At 45.8% G+C, this 26,322-nt stretch overlaps 1 protein-coding gene across 7 annotated transcripts in view; it reads right to left on the reverse strand.

The window, feature by feature from the left end:
* The window catches only part of LOC138525572 (uncharacterized), a 1,145,196-nt gene that overhangs the window by 398,690 nt on the left and 720,184 nt on the right, over positions 1–26,322 (reverse strand). For all 7 annotated transcript variants that reach the window (XM_069635615.1, XM_069635611.1, XM_069635616.1 and 4 more), the window contains one exon: positions 24,440–24,535. In XM_069635615.1, the coding sequence (XP_069491716.1) occupies positions 24,440–24,535 (96 nt within the window). The remainder of the gene's footprint in view (positions 1–24,439; positions 24,536–26,322) is intronic.

Raw genomic sequence — 26,322 nt, forward strand, 5'->3', positions numbered from 1 at the left:
CAAAGTTTACTTTGTTGGCTGTACTGAAGCTTTGAATTACAGTAGTAAAATGCAGCTAACATTTTTGAGGCTCCCTGAGCATTCCTACTTGAATAACTCACTTGATTAAAGAGAAAATAAAGCTACAGTAAAGTAATTCTCCTTTCGTATAAGATGTTTTCTATAAGGAATTTCTTTAAATAGTCTCTTTGTGGTTTATCATGTGATGTGGGTACTTTCTAAGTCAGGTCTATAAAATAGTATTATCTTAGTTAATGAAGGTCAAACATTCACAAGAAATTGCACCTTGCTTTATGAAAATAACTGGGCAGTTGTCGAAGTGGGCAGGAGCGATGGGTGTGGTGCTGCTATCCTTTTTTTAAACGTTTTACTTTTCCTATATTTTTATTTTAAAAAAAGAAACCATTCCAGAATGGTGCCGTTTTAGAATAAAAGTGTAGGTAGAAGTTGAAATTCTACCTCAATGCACTGCACTCAACATTCCCTTGAACAGCAGGTGTGCTTGTTTGGGGGTTTGGATTGCGCGTGGGAGGCAGCGTGACGATGGGGTTTGGGGGAGCGGGTCAAGCCAGCAGGAAACATAGCTCCACTACTTGTTTTCGCACACTCCGACCACTGCTCAGCAAGGATGGGCGCAGTGCCTGTGTGCCTGTGTGCCGTAGATAATTGAGATGTCGAGAGATGTCAAGGGCACTGTGGAATAGTTCGGGGGTGGGTAAGAAAATAACACCAAAATATTGACTAGCCATAAGGGTGCGTTAATCCACCTGGTGCCAGCGTTCTTTTATTAAACACAACACCGAGCGTATTTTGTAGAGAGACACTGCTAATTACCCACTGTTTCTTATTGAGCACTATACCCGGATGTGTAACAGTGATAGACTGTAGGGTGTTAGACGCAGCTTCCTGTACAAAGGATTGCACCAGATCTTTCAAACTGTCAAAATGTATAGCGACAGTGTTGCTAACGGTCAGCATTATACCTTTCACCTTCACACTGACGGTTGCTAGAGATGTGTGATAGGAGTATGTTGTGTTACGCAAAGATGTATAGCGCACAGTCGCCCAAGGGCATCATGGCGCTGGAGAGGAAAATATATAGAGCCACAGAGACAAAAGCCACAGGCCATCAACAGCGGCAATCAAAATAGATGTGTTTTTAGGGCTTTCCTGAAAGCCAGATGGTTAGGCAGTATTTTCATTGCCGGCGGGAAAGCATTCCACAGCTGAGCCGCAGCAATAGAGAAAGCTTGTCCACCAATACAGGAGCAACGTGTAGTGTAGAGCTGTGTGCACCGAAGCCACTTCGGAACAAGGGTCCATGGGTCAGGGGATGGTGGAGCAGTGCTTAATAAGGAATGGGGGAGTACCGATTTCCTCTTCCTGGCATCTGCTGGGCGCCTTTTCTGATGCTGCGCACTGCTGTCGTCTACCTTGCACCGGGCAGAGTGTCCTTCAGCTAGGGTGACCAGATAAAAAAAAGAAAACCGGGACAGGCCATAGAAATAGAAGTAGGACTATGATAAAACAGAAGTCCTAATTCTATGTCGCAGGCCTGTTGCAAGGGTGGGGGGTGTGCTCAGAGGTGCAATCCTCTCATTGGAGGAGAGCGCCGGGGAGGGAAATGGGGAGGAAATGGGGGCATGAAAAGCATTCACACCCCCATTTCCATGCAGGAAGAGTCGCGCCGGGACCCGATTTTGGGATTTTGAAATCGGGACCAGGCAAAAACCAGGACCTTAGCCAGCCAGCCTTCCAATCTCGGACGGGGTCTGGAAAATGAAAAAACCCCAGGGACCCCGGGAAGCAGGGTGATTTCCCTGGACTGTCCCGGAAAAACTGGGACGTCTGGTCACCCTACCTTCAGTGCTGGACCGCTGCTGTTGGGTCCTGGGTTCTGCTTGAAGCACTGTCCTGCTTGCACCGAGAGGCGGCACACATGCCAAATTGTTTTTTTTTGTGTAGCCGCTTGCTCCCCTCTCCATCATGCAGTGGCGGATTACCGCATGGTTGGACTGAGCAGTGTGCCGTCACGGCTGCACCCACTATTTTATCTGTGATATGTTGCGTGCCTTGGACTGCCGTGTAATCTCCTTGCAGCAGACTGTCGTCTTTGATGCAAGGACTGCTGCTTCTTATTCTTCCAGTTGCGGCGGACTGCTGCCTTTGATATAGAGACTGCTGCTCCTTATTTTTCCAGTTGCAGTGGACTGCCGTCTGTGTGGCAGGGCTTCTTCTGCTTTCCTCAATTGTGATGCCAGTTATTTTGTCACATTTTGTCACGTTTTGTCCCATTCAAACACCCAACTCTCAGACACTCAGCGAGGATGGGTACAACGCCTGTGTGGCATAGATGATTGAGATGTCGAGAGATGGCAGGGGCAGTGTGGAATAGTTAGGGGGTGGGTAAGAAAATAACACCAAAATATTGAATAGCCACAGGGGTGCGCCAATCCACCTGGTGCCAGGATTCTTTTATTAAACACAACATTGAGCGTATTTTGTAGAGTGACAGTGCTAATTACTCACTGTTTTTTATTGCGCCCTATACCCTGATGTGTAACAGTGATAGACTGCGGGGTGTTACACGCAGCTTCCTGTACAAAGGAATGCACCAGATCTTTCAAACTGTCAAAATGTATAGCGACAGTGTTGCCAACGTTCAGCATTATACTTTCACCTTCACACTGAGGGTTGCTAGAGATGTGTGATAGGAATATGTTATGTTATGTTATGCAAACTGGTATAGTGCATGGTCGCCGAAGGGCATCATGGCACTGGAGAGGAAAAGATAGAGAGCCACAGAGACAAAAGCCACAGGCCAGCAACAGCGGCAATCAAAATAGATGTGTTTTAGGGCTTTCCTGAAAGACAGATAGTTATGCAGTATTTTCAATGCCGGCGGGAGATCATTCCACAGCTGAGCCGCAGCAATAGAGAAAGCTTGTCCACCAATACGGGAGCAACGGAACCAGGGAACACATGGCAAACCTGCTGACGCTAAATGCAAAGAATGTTTAGGAAGATAGCGGACACATTTAGATCGAAGATATTCTGCCCCCTGATCATGCAAAGCTGATGGACTATGCAGAGCACCTTAAATGCAATACGCTGGGTCACCGGGAGTCAGTGCAGAGAACGCAGAACTGGGGAGACGTGGGCCCCATAGGGTGACCCAGTTGCCACACGTGCTGCAAGATTTTGGAATCATTGGAGCAGGCCCTTAGGCTGAGCCAGATAAAGAGAATTGCAGTAGTCTAAACAGCTCAAAACCAGAGCCGCCACAACCGGCAGACGCAGTGGTGCCAGTATCACGTGTAGCACCTTTTTTAGAATTTTCAAATGGAAATACCCCGTCTGGCATACAGCCGACACTTGGGCATCCATGGAAAGAGTGGCCGACATGATCACCCCTTGGTTTTTCACCTTGGCTGTAGGAACAGGAAGAGAACCCAGAGAGGAAGACCTTTCCCTTCTCCCTTTTCCTTTCTCCTCCCCTTACTTTCTTCTATGCACTTACTCTATCAGAATTGTCCCTGGACCTAATATGATAGCAACCTCGTCTGTTTCCTCCACCCTCCCATTACTGTTTTATTCCTCCCCACGACCCCTCCAGCACCATCTGACATATCGTCAGGCCTAGTATGATAGTCGCTTGTTTTGTTCCTCCCCTCCCTTTCTGCACCCCTCTCCCTCACCTTTTGATTTTCTCCGGCTCTACCAGAAATGTCGTCAGGCCTAGTATGGTTGTCGCCTGTCTGTTTCCATTTCCTTCCCACTCTCCCCCTCCCTTCCTTATCTATGTCTTAGCTCTTGCACTATCTGAAATGTCGTCAGGCCGAGTACGATAGTTAATTTCACATCCTTACTGTTCATGGCCTGTAAGAATGTGGTTGTATTTTCCCGTGTTCCCTCCCTTGTCTTGAAGCGCTTTGAAACACATTGTGTATAGGCACTATATAAATAAACTTTCATATCATATCATATCATATCATATCAGAAAGAAGAAATCCAAAGTGAGGGGTGAGGAGGGGAACCCACCACCAACACCTCTTTTTTGTCCCCATTCAACTTCAAACAGTTATGGCCCATCCACTTCCCCACGGCCGTCAGGCACTGATGAAGGCACGACGACATCTCAACCTGATCGAGATCTAATCGGATCAGGATCTGAGTGTCGTCGGCATAGGAATAGCACCTGACGCAAAAGGAGCGGATGAGACACACTAATGACCAGATGTAAATATTGAAGAGAATGGGGGACAAAGCAGAACCCTGCGGCAACCCGCAACTAAGGTGGCAGGACCCAGATGTGAAAGGAGGATGAGAGAGAGATTGAGATCTGTCAGCCAGGAAAGAAGAGAACCAGACTAACATTTGACCAGATATTCCGATCTGGGCCAAGCGGGACAGCAGGGTAGGATGGTCCACGGTGTCGAAAGCCGCTAAAAGATCTAATAAAATCAGGGCGCTGGCTCCCCCTGCATCCCCCAGCCTGACCATATCGTCCTGGAAAGAGGCCAGGACACTTTCTGTGCCCCTGCCAGGCCGAAAGCCTGACTGGGATGGGTCAAGAAGATCAGATGACTCAAGAAACCAACGATTCCAGGAGTTTCATGAGAAAAGGCAAGAGGGAAATAGGACAGAAATTGGATAGAAGAGAAGGATCAAGTGCAGGCTTTTTCAAAAGGCAGATCACTGTGGCCGCCATTTAGCTCTGGGGGGATGAACCCAGACTGGCAGGAGGTGTTTAAGGCTACCTTGATCTCACTTAGAAGGTCAGAAGAGATCTCCTTCATGACTCCCAGTGGCACCACATCAGAAAGAGCGCTAGACTTAATCTGTTGAATGGCCTTAAATACCGACTCCTCAGAAAAGAGAGGGAAGGAAGACCAACTCGACAGAGCAGCACGCATGCCACAATCAGGGGACAGGTTTTCCATGATAGATGTTATTACCACTGGTGCGGAGCTAGCTGAAATATTGGCACGAATAGTCTCAAAATTCTTGATGAAACACTGAGACAAAGAGTCACAAAGCTCCTGGGTAGGCCTAACACCAGGGACACATTTGGTCGAAGACGACAAGGATTTTACTGCTGCAAAAAGGGCCTTACGCTGACACAAGGAGGTTTCAATTTTCTGAGAAAAATAAGATTTTTTGACCGCTAAAATAGCAGCAGAGTAAGCAGCTGAACAAACCCTGTACTGGGTCTTAAGAATAGGATCATAGTCAATGCGCCATTTCCGTTCCGCCTGTCTAAGTTTCATTGGGTGGATTTCAACTGAAAACCACGGCTCAGAAGGAAGCGTACATGATTGGATGAGCCGTCATGGGTCCACTTCATCAGCAGCTACCTGGAGAGCATAAGACAGGAGAGAAAGGAAGGGAGCAGTAGTCACTAGGCACTTTGCTTTGACAGAGGATACAAGGCCCTGTAAATTGGCCGAGCGCCAGCAATGCTGTCAGACTCTACCAGGCGGAATCGTAGGCTGCACTCGCACTGGCACAAGCAAACAGATCACCAAATAGTGATTAGTCCATAATATAGGCTCAACAGATTTAAAAGTAATTAAGGTTCTATTAGCTAATACCACATTGAGTGTATTACCCATCTTATGGGTAGGCCCTACAACGTGCTGTTGGAGATCAAGGTCAGACAAACTATCAAAAATAAATCAAAGGCAGGAGCCCTAGGGAAGTTGAATTTCAAATTCAAATCACACAACACAATAAAGTGAGTATGTTTAATTTGGAGATCAGCTATAAAGTCCACTAAAGGTTCCTGAAAACCAGCATGGGAACATGGGGTCGATAGATAATCAAAACATGGCACTTGAAGACTGAGGAGATCACACATCTTAGTAACATAGCCTCCGCCATCAGAGAATGAGGACAACACAGCTGAGTAAAGACAAATTCTGATTTGAAAACTGCAGCAACAATACCTCCATTCTGAGATACAGGCTGATCTAAATGAACGACCTTATATCCGTCAGGAATAGCCTGAACAAGGGCCGGAGCCGAACCTTCCTGTAACCATGTCTTAGCGACAAACAACATAGCGGGGCGGCAATCAGATAACAGAAAAAAGAATTCTATTGCATGAGCAGACAGTGACCGGGTATTTAACAACAATAATGGCAAAGTCATAATACTGACATCCACTTGAGCCTGCTGACACACACATGATGATATATGGGTGTACAGACTGAAATAGCGTGCTCAAAGGAGCCAATGACAGAAGTCGCCTCCTAGAATAATATGGAGGACCTCATCCACGTCCGTCGTATGGACGGGCACAGACAGGCTAGTCTTAAGCGTGCCTTCTGCACGCTCAAATCGTGGCCGATGTGCTCGTCCAGTGCGCGGGTGAGCAGTGCAGCACATAAATGCCGGTGTGGAGAGGGAAGCGAGGCAAAGACTGCCCCTCACCGAAAAAGAAAGAGGACTAACTGCAACTGAGGCGTCCTGGATGGTAAGAGTCTCTACATTCCAAATTGTGTCAATAATGTACACCTAGCAGTGTAAGTATTAGCAACATTCAGAAATACATCAAAACAGTTTAAAATCAGTACAGAATATCAGTGCTGAGTGGCTTTAAAATGGCAGTTCAGTAAGGAACAGACTCACCTCTCAACTTGTGCGGTGAGCAGTGCAGCACATAAATGCCGGTGTGGAGAGGCAAGCGAAGCAAAGACCGCCCCCTCACGAAAAAGAAAGAGGACTAACCGCAACTGCGGCGTCCTGGATGGTAAGAGTCCCTACATTCCAAATTGTGTCAATAACACACACATAGCAGTGTAAGCATTAGCAACATTCAGAAATACATCAAAACAGTTTAAAATCAGTACAGAACATCAGCGCTGAGTGGCTTTAAAATGGCAGTTTAGTAAGGAACAGCCTCACCTCTCAACTAGCGCGGTGAGCAGTGCAGCACATAAATGCCGGTGTGGAGAGGGAAGCGAGGCAAAGACTGCCCCTCACCGAAAAAGAAAGAGGACTAACTGCAACTGCAGCGTCCTCGATGGTAAGAGTCACTACATCCCAAATTGTGTCAATAACGCACACCTAGCAGTGTTAGCATTAGCAACATTCAGAAATACATCAAAACAGTTTAAAATCAGTACAGAATATCAGTGCTGAGTGGCTTTAAAATGGCAGTTCAGTAAGGAATAGCCTCACCTCTCAACTTGCGCAGTGTACAGGGCAGCACATAAATGCCGGTGTGGAAAAGGAAGCGAAGCAAATACCGCCCCCTCACCGAAAAAGAAAGAGGACTAACCGCAGCGTCCTTGAATGGTAGGCGTCCCTACGTTCCAAATTGTGTCAATAACACACACATAGCAGTGTAAGCATTAGCACCATTCAGAAATACATCCAAACAGTTTAAAATCAGTACAGAATATCAGTGCTGAGTGGCTTTAAAATGGCAGTTCGGTAAGGAACAGCCTCACCTGTTCCTTACTGGTACAGGTGTAGCCCAGCAACCAGTTGGTACAGCAGACAGGTAGGTCAGGTAAGTCAAGAGGGGAGGGAGAAAGCAGAGGAGAAGAGGAACGTTTTGAGCTGTTTCCAGATCTTCAGGTGGTCCGGCTCAAGCTTGAGAGGGGCAGGGAGGCCTTTCCAGAGGGAGGCACCTGCATAGGACAGAGATCTACCTCCCCACCCCCCACCCCACTCTCTGCCTCAGGAATTGTCTAACCCTTAGAGAGATGGAGGTAGCTGAGCGAAGGGCTTGAGAAGGAAGGTATTTTGGAAGAGACCGATAGATGTAGTGTGGGCCTGGGCCCAGAAAGCTTTGTGGGCAATGCAAAGGGCCTTGAACTAGATCCTTGCTGCAACCGAGAGCCAGTGGAGAGATTTCAGGGCTGGAGAGATATGATCCCTGGGCTTGAGGCCAAAGATAAGTCTCGCAGTCCGGTTCTGGATTAGTTGCAGAGGAGGGCAGGTTGAGAAAGAGGCTGTTGCTGTAGTCCAGCCTAGAGAGAACCAGGGGTCTGGAGATAGTGAGCTTCTGGGGGCAAGTGAGAAAGGGAAGAGTCCCTTTGAGGAGGAGCAGCTGGTAGTGGGACTTCTTGGCGATGTCCGAGTTGTGAGGAGAGAAGAGAGAGTGGAGTCAAAGATGCCAACCAAGATTTTTGCCTCACAGGAAGGCGAAGGAAGATGGCCCAAGGTGGGCAGAGAGAGGGTGAGAGGGAAAGCAGGGGCAGGGGTCCCAATGAGAAGGATCTCCATCTTACTGGCATTAAGGGATAGATCGGTGGATGCGCACCAATCCTGAATCACTGATAGTTAGGAATGAGAGAGAAAGGAGAGGAGTCTGAGGGGAGCTTGAAGGAAAGCTGAGTGTCATTTGCATAAGAGGAGAAGGAAGAGATCAGGTGGGCCAAAAGGGCCAAGAAGAGGTTGAAAAAACAGGGTGAGAGTATGGAGCCTTTGGGAACGCCACAGGTATAGAGAGATGTGGCAGACAGAAAGGGACCAAGTTGCACCTGGGAGGGGCAGTCCAAGAGGGAGGAGGTCAGTCACTCAAGGGCCTGATCCATGATGCCCAGGTACTCATGGAGTTTATTAATCAGGATGGCATGGTTGACCGTGTCGAAAGCAGAGGAAATATCAAGGAGAATGAAGACAGAAGGAATGCTGTAATCGAGGTTAGAGAGCAGATCTTCACAGGTGTTCAGGAGAACAGTTTCCATGCCTCTGGCAGCTCTGAAGCCAGACTGATGGTCATGGAGACAACCAACAGATTCAGTGTGGAGAGTAAGCTGGAAGATGGCCAGTTTTCTCCAACAGTTTTCCCAGGAAAGGGGTGATGGATATTGGGCGATAGTTTGCCAGGCAGGCAGGAAAGGCAGATGGCTTCTTGAGGAGTCGGTGCACAAGGTAGTGCTTAAGGGGAGAGGGGAACATTCCAGTGGTGAAAGAGTGATTACAGAAATCAGCCAAGGCTGGAGCGAGGGAGTCAATATGGTCCTTCATGGATCTAGAGGAGCAGGGTAGCACCTGTTTGGACAAAACTTTCATAGATCGCACTTACCTAGAAACCTCATCAGGTATTGTCAGAGAGAATGAGGAGAAAGGAGGAAGAGAAGTAGAGCTGGCCAATGGGGGGCCAATAGAGTAAGAGGGAGAGGGAGAGGAAGAGGAGATGGGGGACTGGATATCCTGAGTTTTAGCAGAGCAATGAGAGAACAGAGCCATGCAGGGGCCTGGGAGGGAATAGGAGAGGTAAAGACCACAACAGGATTGACCAGTTACTTACAGATTTTAAAGAGTTTGGCCATGTTGTTAGAGACCACAGAGATGCAGGCTTGAATGTGTGTTCTCTTGTCTAGGTATGTCTAAATGTGGCCTGGCATGCTTTACTGGAATGTTATTACACTGGTCTACATTGTGCAGCCAGTTAGACATGTTTTCATTATGCGATGGCATTGTTAATAGCAAAGCATTAATGTTCCTGTGCACTGTTGGTGACTTGCATGTATTGGATTGGTGTTACCCTACAAAACCATTGCAAACACTCTGGCTTTTTAGACAATTTTTCTCAGAAAGTGTGCTGTATTTTGCATTAAAACACATATTTATATCTTTCTCCTAGTGCAGTGTGTGGCATACCCCTTCAACAACACATTTGTGCATATTGAGCAAGCGTGATCATCTAGGCTGGCCCAGATTGTGGTGTGACCCGTGATTTGTTGCTGAGTTGGGGGGGCCCCCTCAGCATGGCTTGCAGGGGGGCCCCCACATTTTGTGTTACGCCACTGCCCCACATCTGCGCATAATAAACGTGCACAGCCCAGGCCCGGGAACAAGCAACTGCACGTGCCCTGCCTGCGCAGTGCACTGCTGCACAGCCTCAGCCTTCTTTCAGTATGAAGGAGAATCCAAGCCAAGAAGTGACGTGTGCTCCAGTGAGTGAGTCACTGTCTGACACTGTGTGTTAACTTATCGAGGGAGACAGAGTCCCTTCCAATAGCGTTGTTTTATGGTGTGAATCTCTCGTTAGTACTGTAGGTAAGGTAATGCTCCTGTTAACTCCTTTATTAATGACTATGTTTATAAACTAAACTAGATTGAGCCAGACTTTGTTTAATATCACTGATCCATACTTGTTATTACGTCTAGTCATATTCCTGTTGTTTAAATGTCCGGGTCGCCCAGGCCCATACAGTTAGCATGAACGCGGCTCATTCTGCTGTTTTTCCTTTCATCATCGATCACACAGTCACCGGGGGCACCCCATAAATGCCCTCATTACCGCCCATGTAATCTCCGGTGGAAAGCATGCGTTTTGTTTTTGTTTTGTTTTTGCCTGACAGCATCATGCCACGTGCTGTTACCGCATGGCAGCGACTTTCTCCTTTGTGCAGGCCAGTCCCTTCGGCATTCCGGGGGTCTTGCAAGTGTGGATGCACAACCTGGTGGTGGATTACATGGAGGCGAATCGCGGGCAGGAATCTAGTGTAAATAATACGTGTGGCGACTACCTTTGAGCCAAAAGCTCTTCCTGTTCTGGGAGTTGCAGTGTTGTTGTCCTTGTTAGCAGACATATGCACCTACAGTGAGTTAATGCAGGCAAAGTGAAGATCTGTGTGCGCCCGAATATCTTGTGTACCTTGTGGTCTTGTGCACGCGAGTGGTGGATAGAATGCACTTTCTTGGCTTGAATAACAGGCAATAGTGACTTGAATAACAGTTAATCACACACAGTTGGGCCACCTGAAACCCCCAATCTCTGGGGAAAACAATGTGTGTAGGTAGCCTTATTTGTGCTTTACCACGCTACTTTTAGGGTGCTATAATATATGTTCCTTCCCATCTGTTTCTTGTACTGAATTCTTCTTCAACACAAGCATTGGAAAGCCAACACTTTGCTTTTTGTATAGGAATTGGGTAGGCATTTATCCGACGCTGCCATCATATGCCTAGTTAATCACACCATTTAACAGCTGAGGTCGCCTAATCACCATGTAGTAGATTCAGATATTCAAAGTGCCAGTGCCCTTAAGAAGTACACAGGATTTAAATAAATGAACTGTCTCAATAGAGCTTGTTTTTAATCTGGAGCACTCAATAGTGACATCAGCAATGGCATTCTGTAAGTTTAGAACTACCTATCTCTGTTGTAACTAAATATAAATACCACAATATTTGGTTCCTGCTGCCAAATGTTCAAGCCTGTGTCACTTTATCCTAAATGGCGACCAAGAGGGATTTAGCTATTGCAGTGAGCCCAGCCCTGGGCGCTATGATGTGATGGTGGGTTTCAAAGGAGATAGCCCTGGTAACCTGCCATGATGGCCAGGCAACGCAAGGGCTAGGCATGTTGAAGGCTGCTGACCCAATTAACCATCAGTGGGTTTTGTGTTTCCAGTGCAGAGGGACTCAGACCAAGGGTGTTGAGGCCACTGGTCTCCATGGTGAGCTACAGCAACACTGAACAGCCGGAGGAACTGTGCAGGACATCCAAGAAGGGCACCTTCCACCCGTCATGTGTTTGAGGGGCCCAAGAGGGTTAAGTCCTTGCGAGTGGGTGGTTTACAGTAAAGCCCATATTGCAAGAGTGTCTCTTTGGGGGTGTATAACCCTAGAGAATGTCCCGAGATTGGTCTTTACTCCGTACACCATTATTGGCTCACTGCTCGGTGAACCCTTAACCTCACAGAGAGGCAAGACCATGGGTGGAAGAAGAATCATCACGGGTGTCTTCAAGAAGAGTAGGAGTCAGGTCATTTTGCAGTACAGAGGTGAATAGACCATTCCCCCTTAAAAAGAATGACAGAGGGTTGCTATTCTCCACACATCATTATAGCATGGGCACCATGGGAAAGCCTGAAGCAACTGGAGAGAGCAATGCGACAGTGACAAGAGAAATGTTGAAGGCCATTTTAATTGTTTGGCTTGTAAATTTTTCATTCTGTGTGGGAAAGCATGTAGGACTGGGATTCAGATCTTTGGTTCAGAAACTTATGTGTCAAGTTATCCGCACCCCTACACTCTACACAAGCCATGATGCATATTGGCTGGCTGGCATGGGCATTTCAATGACTCAATCATGCCAAGGTATCCTGCGCCCTCACGGGGGTCGCCTATGCTGGACGAGATCTGCATTGGAAGAGACGAATGACTCCTTTTTGCTATGCCTTTAGGCCCTTCCTGATCTTGAGTGGCATGGCTTCTATCCCTGCTCAGTCAGTTGGATGGAAACGTGCAGAATCCTTTAATGAGCGTTTTTTGGCGGAATGGCGGGATGAACATAGTCAGATAGGTAAGTAGAACAGTTACTAAATAGGAAAACAAGCTAAGAGGACAGAGGGATTTTTTAAAAAAAAGGGAACAGCTATTGAAAAGTGATAGGGAAGAGGGAGTTAAAGGTGAAGTTGTGCAAAAGGGGCCATTTCTGGCACATCATTAATATACTGTCCTTTCGTGTGTGGACACCCTGGGCCAAATTCTCAAAGCGTTTTTGGCGCAAGTAACGAGATGCCAAATTCACAAAAGGCATCTGAATGAATGCATCTTAGAGGCCTGATCTGCCCAAAGAGCCAGATTCCCAAAAATGAGCACAAATAAAAAAAAAGGCAGTGGATGCGTTCTTTTCATTTGTGCTCATTGCTTTTCAGGAGGGGCTTGACTGTGGCGCAAACATTAGTGGATGACAGGCTCCCAGCAACCACGTGGTTCCTGGGAGCACATATCACAGAGAGGGGACCTTACAGAAAAACCTACCCCTGACAAGTAGTTGCCATCTACAGCTGCTTGCCACGATCACACAAAGTCCCATCTAATAGGTTCCCTTTTTCTATGGTCTTCCAGCACAGCAAAAAATGGTTGCATATGTGGCATATGACCTGGCTCTATGCCACCTCTTTTGGAGGAGGAGACTACTTCCTTGAGTCACGGGGAACAGAGGGGAAGTAGGGTAACCATCTGAGATTTGCAGATGCATGGGGTGAGGGTATTTCACTTATTTTGTTGAATGTTTAAAAATGGGCCAGGTGTCCTGCATTACGTCACTGGTGTACAGCATTACTTTACTTGACAAAGTATAATTTTAAATGTGAACAGGGATGAGATTTTGTCCAACGAAATTATGTACAGTTGATTTTTGATTACCAGTGATTAGCACATTTAAACCAACTAAGCACCGTACCATGCCTTTTAAATTCATACAATTAGAGGGATCTATGCGAACATGTTGTAAAACAAATTTGAAGCCCAAAATACCGAATTTGATTTGATAATTTTACCCCATTTCACCACATATATATGCAGTGGGGCGGGGGGAACTCCTGCAACATACCCCTCCACCTTTTTTATTAACTGAACCGACCCCCCACATATATATGGTGAAGTGGGGCTCTCAAAATTCGCTATTTTGGCATCCCAGTGATGGGCTGAGGTATTTCGGTATGATCACCAATATACGTACTGCTATTTAAATTTTGTGAAAAGTCAAGTTCTTTGACTAAAACACAATAAATAAATAAATAAATAAATAAATAAATAAATAAGCAAGCAAACTCCCAAGGTCCCCCCTGTCCCCCCAGGATTTTATGCGTCTCCTACGCCTGTGCAGTTCTGACTCTCAGTGAGACATTTTTGCAGGTGGGCAGCCAATGCGCAGTTTGCACACAACTGACCCCAATGCTGCTTTCGGAATGTGCATGTCTAGACAGGCCCGAGGCACCACAAACACGTATTACCAGGGACATTTTGCAGGTTCTTCCTTAAGCGTTTGACATTCCTCTCTTAAACACAAGCAACAGTGATACTGGTAACTGTTTTATGTTTGTTTGTGGTAATGTGGTAACAATGCTGACAGATATTTTTAGCCCCTAGAAAACCGTTTAGATTGATTACAGCATAGAAATGGTCATCATGGTGTAAAATATCCAAAGTGTTTCTCGCTGTTTTAGCCGTTAGCGGAAAATACCACCAAATCTCATTGTTAAATTAGATTATCTTGATGAGACGAGATTCAGCTGTCTAAACCCTACAGGAGTGTCTGTCGGGAGCCCCAGCTTTTCGTGTACTAGCAGAGCTTTTGCATGTATATCGGCATCTGTTATGCTCCACGGTTCGATTTAACCTATGAGACTAGACACCTAGCAGAGATTTAAGGGGCCTGGTCAAAATTGAACAACCATCTGCCATGGCCGAGAATGTTTCATAACTTCCTTGATAGGTCTGCTTCCTCTCCAAATAAATTGGGCCTCCTATGTCTGGGGGTTGATGCCTGCGGTGTGCTAGCCTGATCATGTCTAGCTTGAAACAAACTAGCCTTTTTAAAGGTTTTAAATAGCTGACGCCTCTGAGCTTGAGAGCTGTCTAAACCCTACAGGAGTGTCTGTCGGGAGCCCCAGCTTTTCGTGTACTAGCAGAGCTTTTGCATGTATATCGGCATCTGTTATGCTCCACGGTTCGATTAAACCTATGAGACTAGACACCTAGCAGAGATTTAAGGGGCCTGGTCAAAATTGAACAACCATCTGCCATGGCCGAGAATGTTTCATAACTTCCTTGATAGGTCTGCTCCCTCTCCAAATAGACACCTTTGGATTTTACAATGTTTACAAGCACCGCTGGAACGAGGTCTGACAGGTAGTGCCATGATTCTTAGCGGCGCGAAACACAGGATCTCGGACTTACTCTGCAGAAGTCTCCGCAAATTCTCCAGAAAGTATCACAAGGGAATCGCCTTGTAAACAAAGTTCTATTTAAACTCTCAGCCGCCATTCTTATTTGAACAAAATCTCTCGAACACGTTTTTCCACAGCTTCTGTTATGACCGTTAGACCGTGCCCCAGGGAGCGCAACACAACAGGTCCAAGTTCATGAATCTGAACTCCTCATAATGCTCCATGGCCGAGAATGTTTCATAACTTCCTTGATAGGTCTGCTCCCTCTCCAAATAAATTGGGCCTCCTATGTCTGGGGGTTGATGCCTGCGGTGTGCTAGCCTGATCATGTCTAGCTTGAAACAAACTAGCCTTTTTAAAGGTTTTAAATAGCTGACGCCTCTGAGCTTGAGACCTGCCCCATTTTAAGTTCTGTGCCCTGTCTTTAGGGCTCCGCCAAAACGAAAATCTGCCCCCACGCAGAACAATCACTTTGTCTGTGACAGTGTCTGTGACAATGGTTGTGTTTTTAATTTCACCAGAATCCCCAAATCGCAGGTGGCTCTGTGACTGTACTTTAGTGTTTTTTGTTTTCTAATAATGCTGGTTTGAAGGGGGTTTTTAGTTACTAGTCATAACTCTTTGTGCTCGTCTGGTATGTTTGCTATTGGGGATATTCCCGGGGCAGGTATTGACAGGGGTGTAGTTGAGTTAGAACCCACTATCACTGTATTAGGAACAGGGGGTAGCTGTGTGTTATCGGTTGCGTTATGATTTTCAGAATTTGTGGGGTCCCCGGGTGCTAGTGTGCTGTTGTCAACCTGTGGAGACATGTCTAGTGTGGTGTTAGGCTGCACCCCTGTGGATGTTTCACATGATTTATTACAAGACAACCCTGTGACTGGTGTGTGACTGGTATGTCGGGCTCAACAACTGCCCTGTTGGCTAGTGGTTATCCGGCTGCGTTCATACGTTCCCCCTGCTAAGGCGTTAGTAGGACCCCTCAAATGATTATTCCTGTAAAGCTGCCCCTTGGACGCCTTCAAAGGTACCCCAAATGCAATCTCCTTCCTCCTGCAGTATGGATTGAAACTTTTGACAAGGGCAAGCAGTTTCTTGTAACTTTGTTTTAAAATGAGGCCCCATCTGATTTTTACAACTCTTTCGCACTCTGTTGAGGTCTTTTTTTTCTTGTTCTTTTGATTAACTGTAGTAATAGTATTGGGGTTGACAGCATTTTATATGTTAATGTCAACGGCATTGTGACCCATCCCCACATCATGACCACCACCATTCACAGTATCTGCATTGACACACATAGATACACCTGTTTCATTGCCCATGTTACTTACCACCGGCTCATGAACATCAAATAGAGACACTGGGCCTCATTCCGAGGTTGGAAGTAGCCATGGCGCTATTGGTGCCATGGCTACCCCCTTACTGCATACCGGGTCCGGGTTCCCTGAATGGGGAATTACCGGGCCATTCCAACCTTGGAGGACCCGGTATTTCCCCATTCAGTGAACTCATCCCCATTCCCAATCGAGCCCCCAGAGGGCTCAATGGGAATGGGGACCATGCTAACAACGGGTCCGTTAATAACGGGCCCGTTGTTAGCATGCTGGTACTTTAGCGGCTCCCACTAAGGGCGCCTGGTAAAACCAGCCGCCCTCAGCAGGACCCGCTAAAGGACCTTGTAATGCGGCGGTAAGGGTTTGACGGCACTGGCACCCTTACCAGCGCCGTTAACCCCTTACCGCCCTCCTCGGAATGAGGCCCACTGTCACATTACCCTACTGTTAAGTTGTACCAACAGTATCACTAGCCAGAATTGTGAGGGAGAGTTAGGAGGTGATGTTCGCTGCTAGTATGTGATGTTGATGCAAGTTCAGGGGCACATCGACCTGAGGCCAACACTTACCACCTGATCATTTTCAATATTAATGACACTGGCACTGTATTCCACCACATTACTGTGCACACTCCCCTCCTGAGTACCAACAGGAGCAATATTAACAAATCCAACACAGTATTCCTCCGCATCTGTGTGCACACTCTCCTCTCGAGTACCAACCGGATTAATATTAATAACGTCAGCATACGAGTGTCAGCAGTATCGATAGATACACCTGTTTCATTCCCAATGCTAACAATGCCGGCATCCTTAAGAAGCACCTCAAGGGCTGTATAACAATTAGTAGACATAGGGGGTCATTACGAGTTTGGAGGTAGCCATGGTGCTATTAGCGCCATGGTTGCCTCCAAACTCGTGTCCGGGTTCCTTGAATGGGGACTTACCGGGTCATTCCAACCTTGGAGGACCCGGTAAATCCCCATTCAAAATACCCATCCCCATTCCCATTGAGCCCCTATAGTGCTCCCCATAGCCCCCGTTAACAACAGGCCCGTTATTAGCTCCATGGTCCCTTAGCGGCTCCCTCTAAGGACAGCTGGTTTTACCAGCCGGCCTTAGTGGGACCCGCTAAGGGACCTCATAATGCGGCGGTAAGGGGTTAACAGCACCGTCATCCTTACCGGCGCCGTTTACCCCTTACCGCCAGCCTCCTAATAATGCCCATAGTGTCTGTAAACTCCAGTGGCGGTGGTGTGCCACTAGATTGTACCCCATCCCCCTGCAAAGTGGTCATCAACCCATCTAACTCGTTCAATGTGTTAGTATGGATAATAGAAGTAACATCCAGCTGTACATATCCCATGCCCCTCTCACCCACCACCACAACCCAAGTGTCATGCCTACAGAGGCGTTCCAAGCTCGCCCTGTTGGATAGATGGAGAATGGACAAAATAGTTTGACTTTTGTACGGGTTCTGGGATGCACACTTTACTTATAAAGCAAACTGCCTTTCATTATTCGCACTGTGTATCAAAGCCAGATCATATAACATTGATATACACTTTGTTTTAATCAAAATTGATATCCCATTTTTTATATCAAATGTTTTTGGGGGGGCAACTTTATATAAACATTTTAAATAAAAATGTTATAGAAAACAAATTAATGTTTATATACATTTCTATATCAAATACATTATTTTTATATGATTTGTAAATACATTTTTGTATCAAAAAATATATTTTCTCTTTTTTATACACATTTTTATATAAAAATACGAATTGTTATATTAATGTTTATATACATTTTTATATTAAAAACATATATTAATGTTTAAAGTATTTGTACCGCACACAGTCACCAACGGAGTGGTTAGTAGGGTGTAGTGGGAATAGGACAGTGAGAGTTGTGATGTCCTGTTGGCAGCTTCAGTGTGGTTTGCATTCTTATGCTGAGCTTGAGTGTATTTTTCAGTCAGTGCCCATTCCAATGTGCTGTTGTGTCAGGTTATGTGTTGTTTGTCTGTTGTTGCCACGTGGTGAAGTACATGCGGATTGCTGTGCAGAGAAGTGGTCATGTGGGTTTCTGAATAAGTAGTGTATGTGGAAACTTGAGATTTTAGAAATGGGTTAGTTCTATATAGATGTGGCAGAGGCTAAACTTCACAATTCTATCTAGATGTGGCACATGATAAACTTCATAGTTCTATCTAGATGTGGTGCATGCTCAACTTCACATTTAACCTCCCCAATTTAACCTTGCCAGACCCCCAGCTGTCAATCTGTTTGTTGACAGTCTGTCAGACCTTGACTTCTATCAACACATGAAAAGTCCAACCCATAAATTAGGTAAGAATCATCCCTGACTATTCAGTCAATCGAACTCGTACTGTGGTCAGATCATTTCTTGATTTCCTGTACCCTAGAAGCTGTGGGGAGTCCACCCAAGATTCCAATGTGTAAAACTTGGCAGCGTTCATGGCGCTCTGCAGATACCCAAGGTATGGTCACTCTTATTCAGGCCAAATGCAGCACTGTTAAAGTGGCTTTACTATCCCTCCTCTCCCAAGCCTTCCAAGAGGCCGCCAATGTGGCCGCGCCTCTATGTTGGGTCCAGCCCCGGAGGCTGCCATCTGAGCCGTGGTTTACTGATCATCTTAAGGACACCCGGCTCAAACTGAGACAAGCTAAACGTAAATGGCGGAGAGCTTATGATCCCTCTCTAAAAACACACAATAAAGCTTGCTCAGTGGCTTACTAGGCTTCTATCAAAGCGGCTAAAACTCTATATCACACCACTAAAATTGAGTCTGCACTCAGTCAGCCTAGGGCCCTCTTCTCAGCTGTTAAGGCTCCTCTTCTGAGAAATTGACTCCTAAGGTTACTCTGACCCAGGAGTTTTGTGATGCCCTCTCGCAATATTTTATCAATAAGATTGATATTATCCGGCAAAACATCTCGATGACCATCACTGCCGACCCTCTCACAGCTAGCAAACTTATCCATCCTGTGGCTTTCTCTCACCTTGCTACAAAGAGTTTGTCCACCTTTCCTAGGTTCAATGAAGAGATAGTCTTGGCGGCTATTCAAAAGATGAAATCATGCTCCCCTTCCGACGCAATTCCTCTTCGAGTCATGTAAGAGATCTCTCCAAACCTCCTTTTTGAGATTACAGCTGAAATTAATGACTTGTGTCAGTCTTGGCTGGTTCCACAGGAACTGAAACCTGCTAGGGTTATTCCCCTTCTTAAGAAGCCTGCCCTGGATCCTGCTGTTCTCTCTAATTTATGTCCAATCTCTCTTCTCCCTCTTTTGTCTAAACTTCTCGAATCACTGGTATCTCCCCTACTCTCTACATTTCTTGAATCTTCCCAGCTCTTGGATTCTGCTCAGTCTGGTTTCCGACCTGGGAGGGGCACAAAGAGCGTATTGGTCACCCTCCAGGATGATATGGCCAGGCTAGTCGTTGCAGGTGGAGTGGGGGCCCTGATTTTGTTAGATCTATCAGCAGCATTTGACATGGTCAACCACTCCATTCTGTTGACCCGGCTTGCCCAGTTAGGCATATCAGGTCAAGTACTGGCCTGGTTCACTTCGTTCCTGGTGCATCGGACTCAGACTCTCTCCATGCCCCCTTTTCTCTCGGCTCCTTGTCACCTCAGCTGTGGAGTCCCGCAAGGCTCTTCTTTGTCTCCCATTCAATTTAACATCTATATTTGGGCCCTTGTATGTTTGAACCGCTCCTTCAGTGTCAGATGCTACTCATACACCGACGACACCCAAATCCTGAACAGATTAGATCTTGAACGGGACAAGGTGTCGCTGTGCCTGCGGGAGTGTCTGGCAGCCGTGGGAGAGTGGATGAGCTACAACTGGCTCAAACTGAATGGAGAAAAAACTGAGACGATGGTGGTGGGTTGCCCCCCTGATCACACCCTTTGGGTGTCCTCTTTCTGGCCTTCATCTCTGGGTCCTCTTCCAGTTCCGGTGGATAAGGTTAAAAATCTGGGAGTTATTCTGTCTGCATCTCTATCAATGGACAAACAAGTGACTGCAGTCTGTCAAGCTGACCACTTTCAGTTTAAGATCTTAAAGAAGGTGTTACCCATGATTCCTGGCCCACTGCTTCCCCCAGTGGTGGGAGCCATGGTGATATCCCAGCTAGACTACTGCAACTCCCTGTACTTAGCACAACCAAAGGGCTTGATTCAGCGGCTACAATGCTTGCAGAATCTAGCGGCCTGCGTGGCCACTGGCACAGTTTATGGTGCTCATATTTCTCCTGTGCTCCGAGCCATCCATTGGTTTCTGGTGACCCCGACTTTTAAGTGAGTCCGGGTCGGTGGTTGTGTGTTTTCCATAGCTGCGGCTACTCTGTGGAGTGGCCTTCCGCTTTCTATCAAGAAAACCACTAACTATCTAGCCTTTAGGAAGGCTGTGACGACTCATTTATTTTAGGCTGAGCTGGCGTAAGTTGTAGTTACAGTCTCCCTCTCTTAGCGCCATGATGCCCCTGGGTGACTGTGCGCTTTAGAAGTGACATTAACATAACATAACATAACAGTTCTATCTAGATGTGGCACAAGCTAAACTTCACAGTTCTATCTAGATGTGATGCATGCTAAGCTTCACAGTTCTATCTAGATGTGATGCATGCTAAACTTCACAGTTCTATCTAGAGGTGGCACATGCTAAACTTAACACTTCTATCTAGGTGTGACACATGCTAAACTTCACAGTTCTATCTAGATGTGGAGCCTGCGAAGCTTCACAGTTCTATCTAGATGTGGTGCCTGCTAAACTTCACAGTTCTATCAAGATGTGGAGCCTGCTAAACGTCACAGTTCTATCTAGATGTGGTGCATGCTAAACTTCACAGTTCTATCTAGATGTGGCACATGCTAGACTTCACAGTTCTATCTAGATGTGGTGCATGCTAAACTACACAGTTCTATCTAGATATGGCACATGCAAAGCTTAACAGTTCTATCTAGATGTGACGCATGCTAAACTTCACAGTTCTATCTAGATGTGGAGCCTGCTAAACTTCACAGTTCTATCTAGATGTGGTACATGCAAAGCTTAACAGTTCTATCTAGATGTGGAGCCTGCTAAATTTCACAGTTCTATCTAGATGTGGTGCCTGCTAAACTTTACAGTTCTATCAAGATGTGGAGCCTGCTAAACTTCACAGTTCTATCTAGATGTGGTACATGCTAAACTTCACAGTTCTATCTAGATGTGACGCATGCTAAACTTAGATGTGGCGCATGCTAAACTTCACAGTTCTATCAAGATGTGGCACATGCTAAGCTTCACAGCTCTATCGAGATGTGACGCATGTGAAACTTTGCGATTCTATCTAGATGTGGTGCATGCTAAACTTCACAGTTCTATCTAGGTGTGATGCATGCTAAACTTAACAGTTCTGTCTAGATAATGGGCCTCATTACGACCCAGGCGCTAATGGGTTAACGGCGCCGTAAAAGGCTGCGGCGCCGTAAACCTATTAGCGCCTAATTACGAGGTCCCTTTGCGGGACCCGACCTTAATGGCTGGTTTTACCAGCCGTTAAACTAGGGAACCGCGAAGGGACCTTGGTGCTAAGTACGGTGCCGCAATTTGCGGCACCGTACTTAGCACCTTCCCCATTCCCATTGAGCCCTATGGGGCAAAAATGGGAATGGGGAAGGGCCATGGCGGCATGGGGAATTACCGCCCCGCCAACCTCGGAATGGGGTGGTAATTTCCCATTCCGCCATGGCGGACACCGGCATGGACCATGGTGCTAATAGCACCATGGTCCTCCGCCTGGGTCGTAATGAGGCCCAATGAGTCTGCTAGACTTCACAGTTCTTTCTAGATGTGGAGCCTGCTAAACTTCAAAGTTCTATCTAGAAGTGGAACCTGCTAAACTTCACAGTTCTATCTAGATTTGGAGCCTAGTAACCTTCACAATTCTGACTAGACATCATGTAAGGCTAATCTCACAGTTCTATTACAATTCTGTCTTGGAGTGACACATGATAACCTGGGTAAGGTGGGGCAGTTAAAAGTTTATCCCATAGAGTTATTAACATAAAAGTACAAGTGCAGGATATGACCATCAAAGTTGCTTGATGTCATTTTCCGCTTTCTATCACATTTGGGGCGGATCCCCTCTGTGACGTAATTACCGCGTCACTCTGTAAAAGCCTAGATTCACAGTCCCCGTCTTCAGAGCTCACTTTGCTCTCAGCGCCCGATCAAGCTACACCGTTGCTCGCTGCTCCCATTTTTATATATATTTTATATAAAATATAAAATGTATCTTCACTTATAGCAAATGATATAAAATGTATACACACTTTATATAAAATATACATTTGATATAAAATGGATGAAAATTTTTTATATCATTTTTATATCAAATTTATATTACATTTTTATCAAAGCCTATCAAAAGGGGGAGGGACTAAGACCAGAAACAGGGGGCGTGCAGGGGCTCTCTCTACCACTATTCATTATGGAGTATAATTGGACTAATAGGGGAGTGGTGGTATTCCCAAAATCAGTTATACTGACACAACCATTACCGTCCTTCTGAGTGGAGGGAATACCTCTACTGATAAGCAGGCTGCTATGTTGTCTATGGGTGTCCGGAAAGGGGTGGAAAAACAGGCAGTATTCTTAAATATTGTTGTTCAATCAATTAAAATGATGCCCTTCTGTTATGCTTGATTTATGCTTGATCCAAAATGGCGCGGGTGCACAATACATTTTGGGAGCGCTCGGAGCCATGTTGGATATTTACTTCATACCGCCATGAAACGCTGCACACATTTTGCTGAGTGTTAGATTCACAGTGCTGAGACAAACATGCTTTTCCAAACCTGGTATGCGGTCAAGGCCATTTCTACTGGGAAAGCTAACGTTGTTATGACTTGCTACTGTTCTCTGTGGAGCGTGTTTTTAGAGAAGGGAGGCACTGCGCTTCTTGGGGGGAGCTCTCGATTGACCCAGCTGGCAACCGACAGCTGTTCCTCAACTGCGCAAGTGCAATTTCCAGAATGTTCGAGAATTAACTCCCCTTTGTGGAGTGTGTATATATGCGGAAACCCGGAGGTGGTCAAGTGAGACTCATCCAGAGAAGGACGCTTACGTCTGGCCTTCCTGTGAGCTGTGGTACTCTCGGCCTGGCTGTTCCCGGGGTCTTCCAGCCGCTTCTGGACGAGATGAGGAATCCTGGTACGCTCACAGTGATGTATTTCTTTTTGACTTCTTTGCTTTTTCTGTGATCTATGTCCTTATTATTTTTATGAGTTATTTCTATGTACTTGTAATCTTTGAATAAATAGCCGTAAAGAGCTGATTATCTTCTAAAGAGTGCGTGGCTGTGAGTTATTGTGTCTGTCTGTTTATGGTTTGTAGTATTTGCTCTATAATTGCATGGGTGATTTATGGTTGTTCCGTGCACTGTTTGGGGAAGAGCAATACACCTTCACATTGGTTTACATCAAATTTCTAAAACTCGTATGTCTCATGCTGGCAGGTGGTAACAACAGCTGTATATGCGCACATTTAAAATAAAGAAATAGTGCTACTCATTGTCTTCTGTGAGCCTTGAGAATCACCTCCCCTTCCACAAAAGACTGAAGACCTTTCTTTTCAGGAAATCCTATGGTCCAGACCCATCAGCATCAGTGGCTATTTGGACTTCCTAGCCTTGTGAACTTGCTTCCTGAACCAGACTTGTCTGTCCCTGTTGTATTATGCACTTGTTGAATCTACTGTGCTCTTCTCCCCAGCCTCCTGTTTTATACACTTTTACAATTTACTAAGCTCTTCTCCTCACCTCCTAACCCCACACTTCACTGATCTGAATGTTTCCAAAGAGTGTGAAAGATTAAATTCCCTTTCCTTCCCTTTTCTCTGGGGGCACCCTGAAATCGTCATGCTGGTGGTTAGGGCCCCATCAAAAACAAATCAATGTGTTGCACTATACCAAAAGGGTCAAAAGAAGGGTTTGTAGCACAGCTTCTGCCTTAACAAGCTAACATCCGAGAAGGCAGTGAGAGATGAGGTAGATAGGGAACCATAGAATGTGCGAACAGACTTACATGGAAGAGGAGTGCTGTGTTTGCTCTATGCAATCGCTTTATGCACACTAATACAAATATTTGGGTGCTACCATCCATTCACACAAGTATTACACTAGTTGGGATCTAATGGCAGGAGGACAATAGATCATATGAAAGTTCACATGACTCCAGCTCTATGTTATCAAAGTAGAGAATGTGGGTCTTCACAAGATTAATACCTCACTACTGAGAGGAATTGACACACATCTCACTAGACACAGAGTTTCCCTATGAGATATGATCAGATCCAATGCGTTTCCAGAAATCACACTATGTCAGAAGAGGCTTATGGCATTGTTGTTTGTAGGGCAAATAACAGACCTTTTCCATACTAACCTGAGGTGTTATGGAGAATGTATGGCTATGGCTTATACTGGATTCATCGGATATATATGAGGCATGGCTGGATGAGATTGCCTGAGATCTGGAGAGCTGTAGAACAGATAAAAGAAAGTTAATGATTTATCATCAGATGTCAACTATAACTCCGAGGAGCCTACAAATGCTTTGTGTCTCTATTCATTGATTAAGGAACACATAAACCAAACGATGTGGTAGTGATTCTCAAAAGTCAGTATGTCATCATCATCATCCCTATTGGCAGCAGGAGAAGGAAATAAGAGTGAAAATTGCATCACAGCCTATTGAATATGGTATGAGTGCACCAAATAACACTAAATATGTGTGTATGTGTAAAGTAGGGTTTTAATCAGAAGATCTGAAAAGGCAAAAAGTGCTACATTGAAATGATGGGGAATGTGCAATCCAGACAATATACTGCTTGCCATCAATTTACAACAAGTTTCTTGCACGTGTTTCGTGCAGAATCATCAAGAAATGTGTGTGGCGTTTCAGCATATATGCTTTACATGTTGCGCAAGGGAGTACTTGGGCATAAGGGGTAATCCCAGGGCATACTTTTCTCCAACGAACATACATTCTCTTCACTGTACAGGTCCCACTGATCGTACATATGCACCCATTTAACAGCGTGAATAAAATAACCCTTTGCAGTTGGTAAAAACATGGAAAGAAAGGTTTGATGCCATGTTAGTCCAGATTTAAATCTCACAAAATGCACCTTTTCATACCTCTCATTGGGTTAACTGGAAATATATGCAGAGAGGGTACAATGCACTAGCCAGAAGTTCCAGTGACACAGGACGGTTCACTCTCATAATGAACACGCACATTTAATTTAAAACTAAATTTGGCGAAGGAATAGTATGCATGGAATACAGGCTTGGGATGGCTTCCTTATTTAAAGGACCATACAACTGGCAGCAGAGAACAAATGTAGCAGTATTAACTGACAACAATATTTCTAGCCATTTCTAAGAGATTCATTGTGTATGGGAGCGAGGGGACCTCAGGCCCCCTCGTGTCGTACGCTCCTCAGTACAAGGCTTGGACCGCATGCCTCCAGTAGTGGGATTGCCCCTTGCCCTTATGTAAAGTTAACCACGGTTGACTACTGCATATATGGGACTACTGAGCAGGACACGGGGCATCCATCTTTTGTGCCGCCTTTTGACTCCATCTTGGGTAAACAGGCCTCACTGCGATAGTACAGCAATGCTCAGCTTCCCTCCCACCGCAGCAGCCAAGGGCAGAGACACACACACACAAGGCGCGCAGGCAGCTGGCTGGCCCCCACCCTTGCATTCGCCCTGCGAAGGAAAGCTCTGCGCTTCCATTTCTCACGCTGAAGCCGGAGAAAGTTGCAACAATCAATATGCTACAGTTTTCTTCCTCTAAGATCACTGCTCGCCTGAGAACCGGCATGTGAACCAGAATGAGCTAAGCACTTTCTGCTTGATTCATCCCCATAAACGTGCCAGCCACCCACCCCCATTTTAGAACAATTTATTGTCATCTTGACCCTGCGCTCCCTGTAAGGTATTTCTTTCAAGTGCCAGACCCTCGCCTGTGCTGCGAAACCCACCCAACACACCCACTACTAAACTTAAGCATTTTTACTACTATATATGTTTTTACTTGTACTAATGAATTTGAATCCTAGGAAAAGATGCGAAACACAGCCTGATTCTTCTACATGCACAATAAGGTCAAGGCCTCCAAATAAAGCTACGAATGACCCAATTGTACTGACAATAATCATTGTGTGTGACTTATGTAGAAATGTGACAAGTAGCATAAAATGTTTTAAATAATTTGTTATTTAGTGTGTAACATATTAGCTTAGGTAGTGACCACAG

The sequence above is a fragment of the Ambystoma mexicanum genome, chromosome 7p, assembly GCF_040938575.1.
Source record: "Ambystoma mexicanum isolate Mex_15411 chromosome 7p, UKY_AmexF1_1, whole genome shotgun sequence".
Lineage (NCBI taxonomy): Eukaryota > Metazoa > Chordata > Amphibia > Caudata > Ambystomatidae > Ambystoma > Ambystoma mexicanum.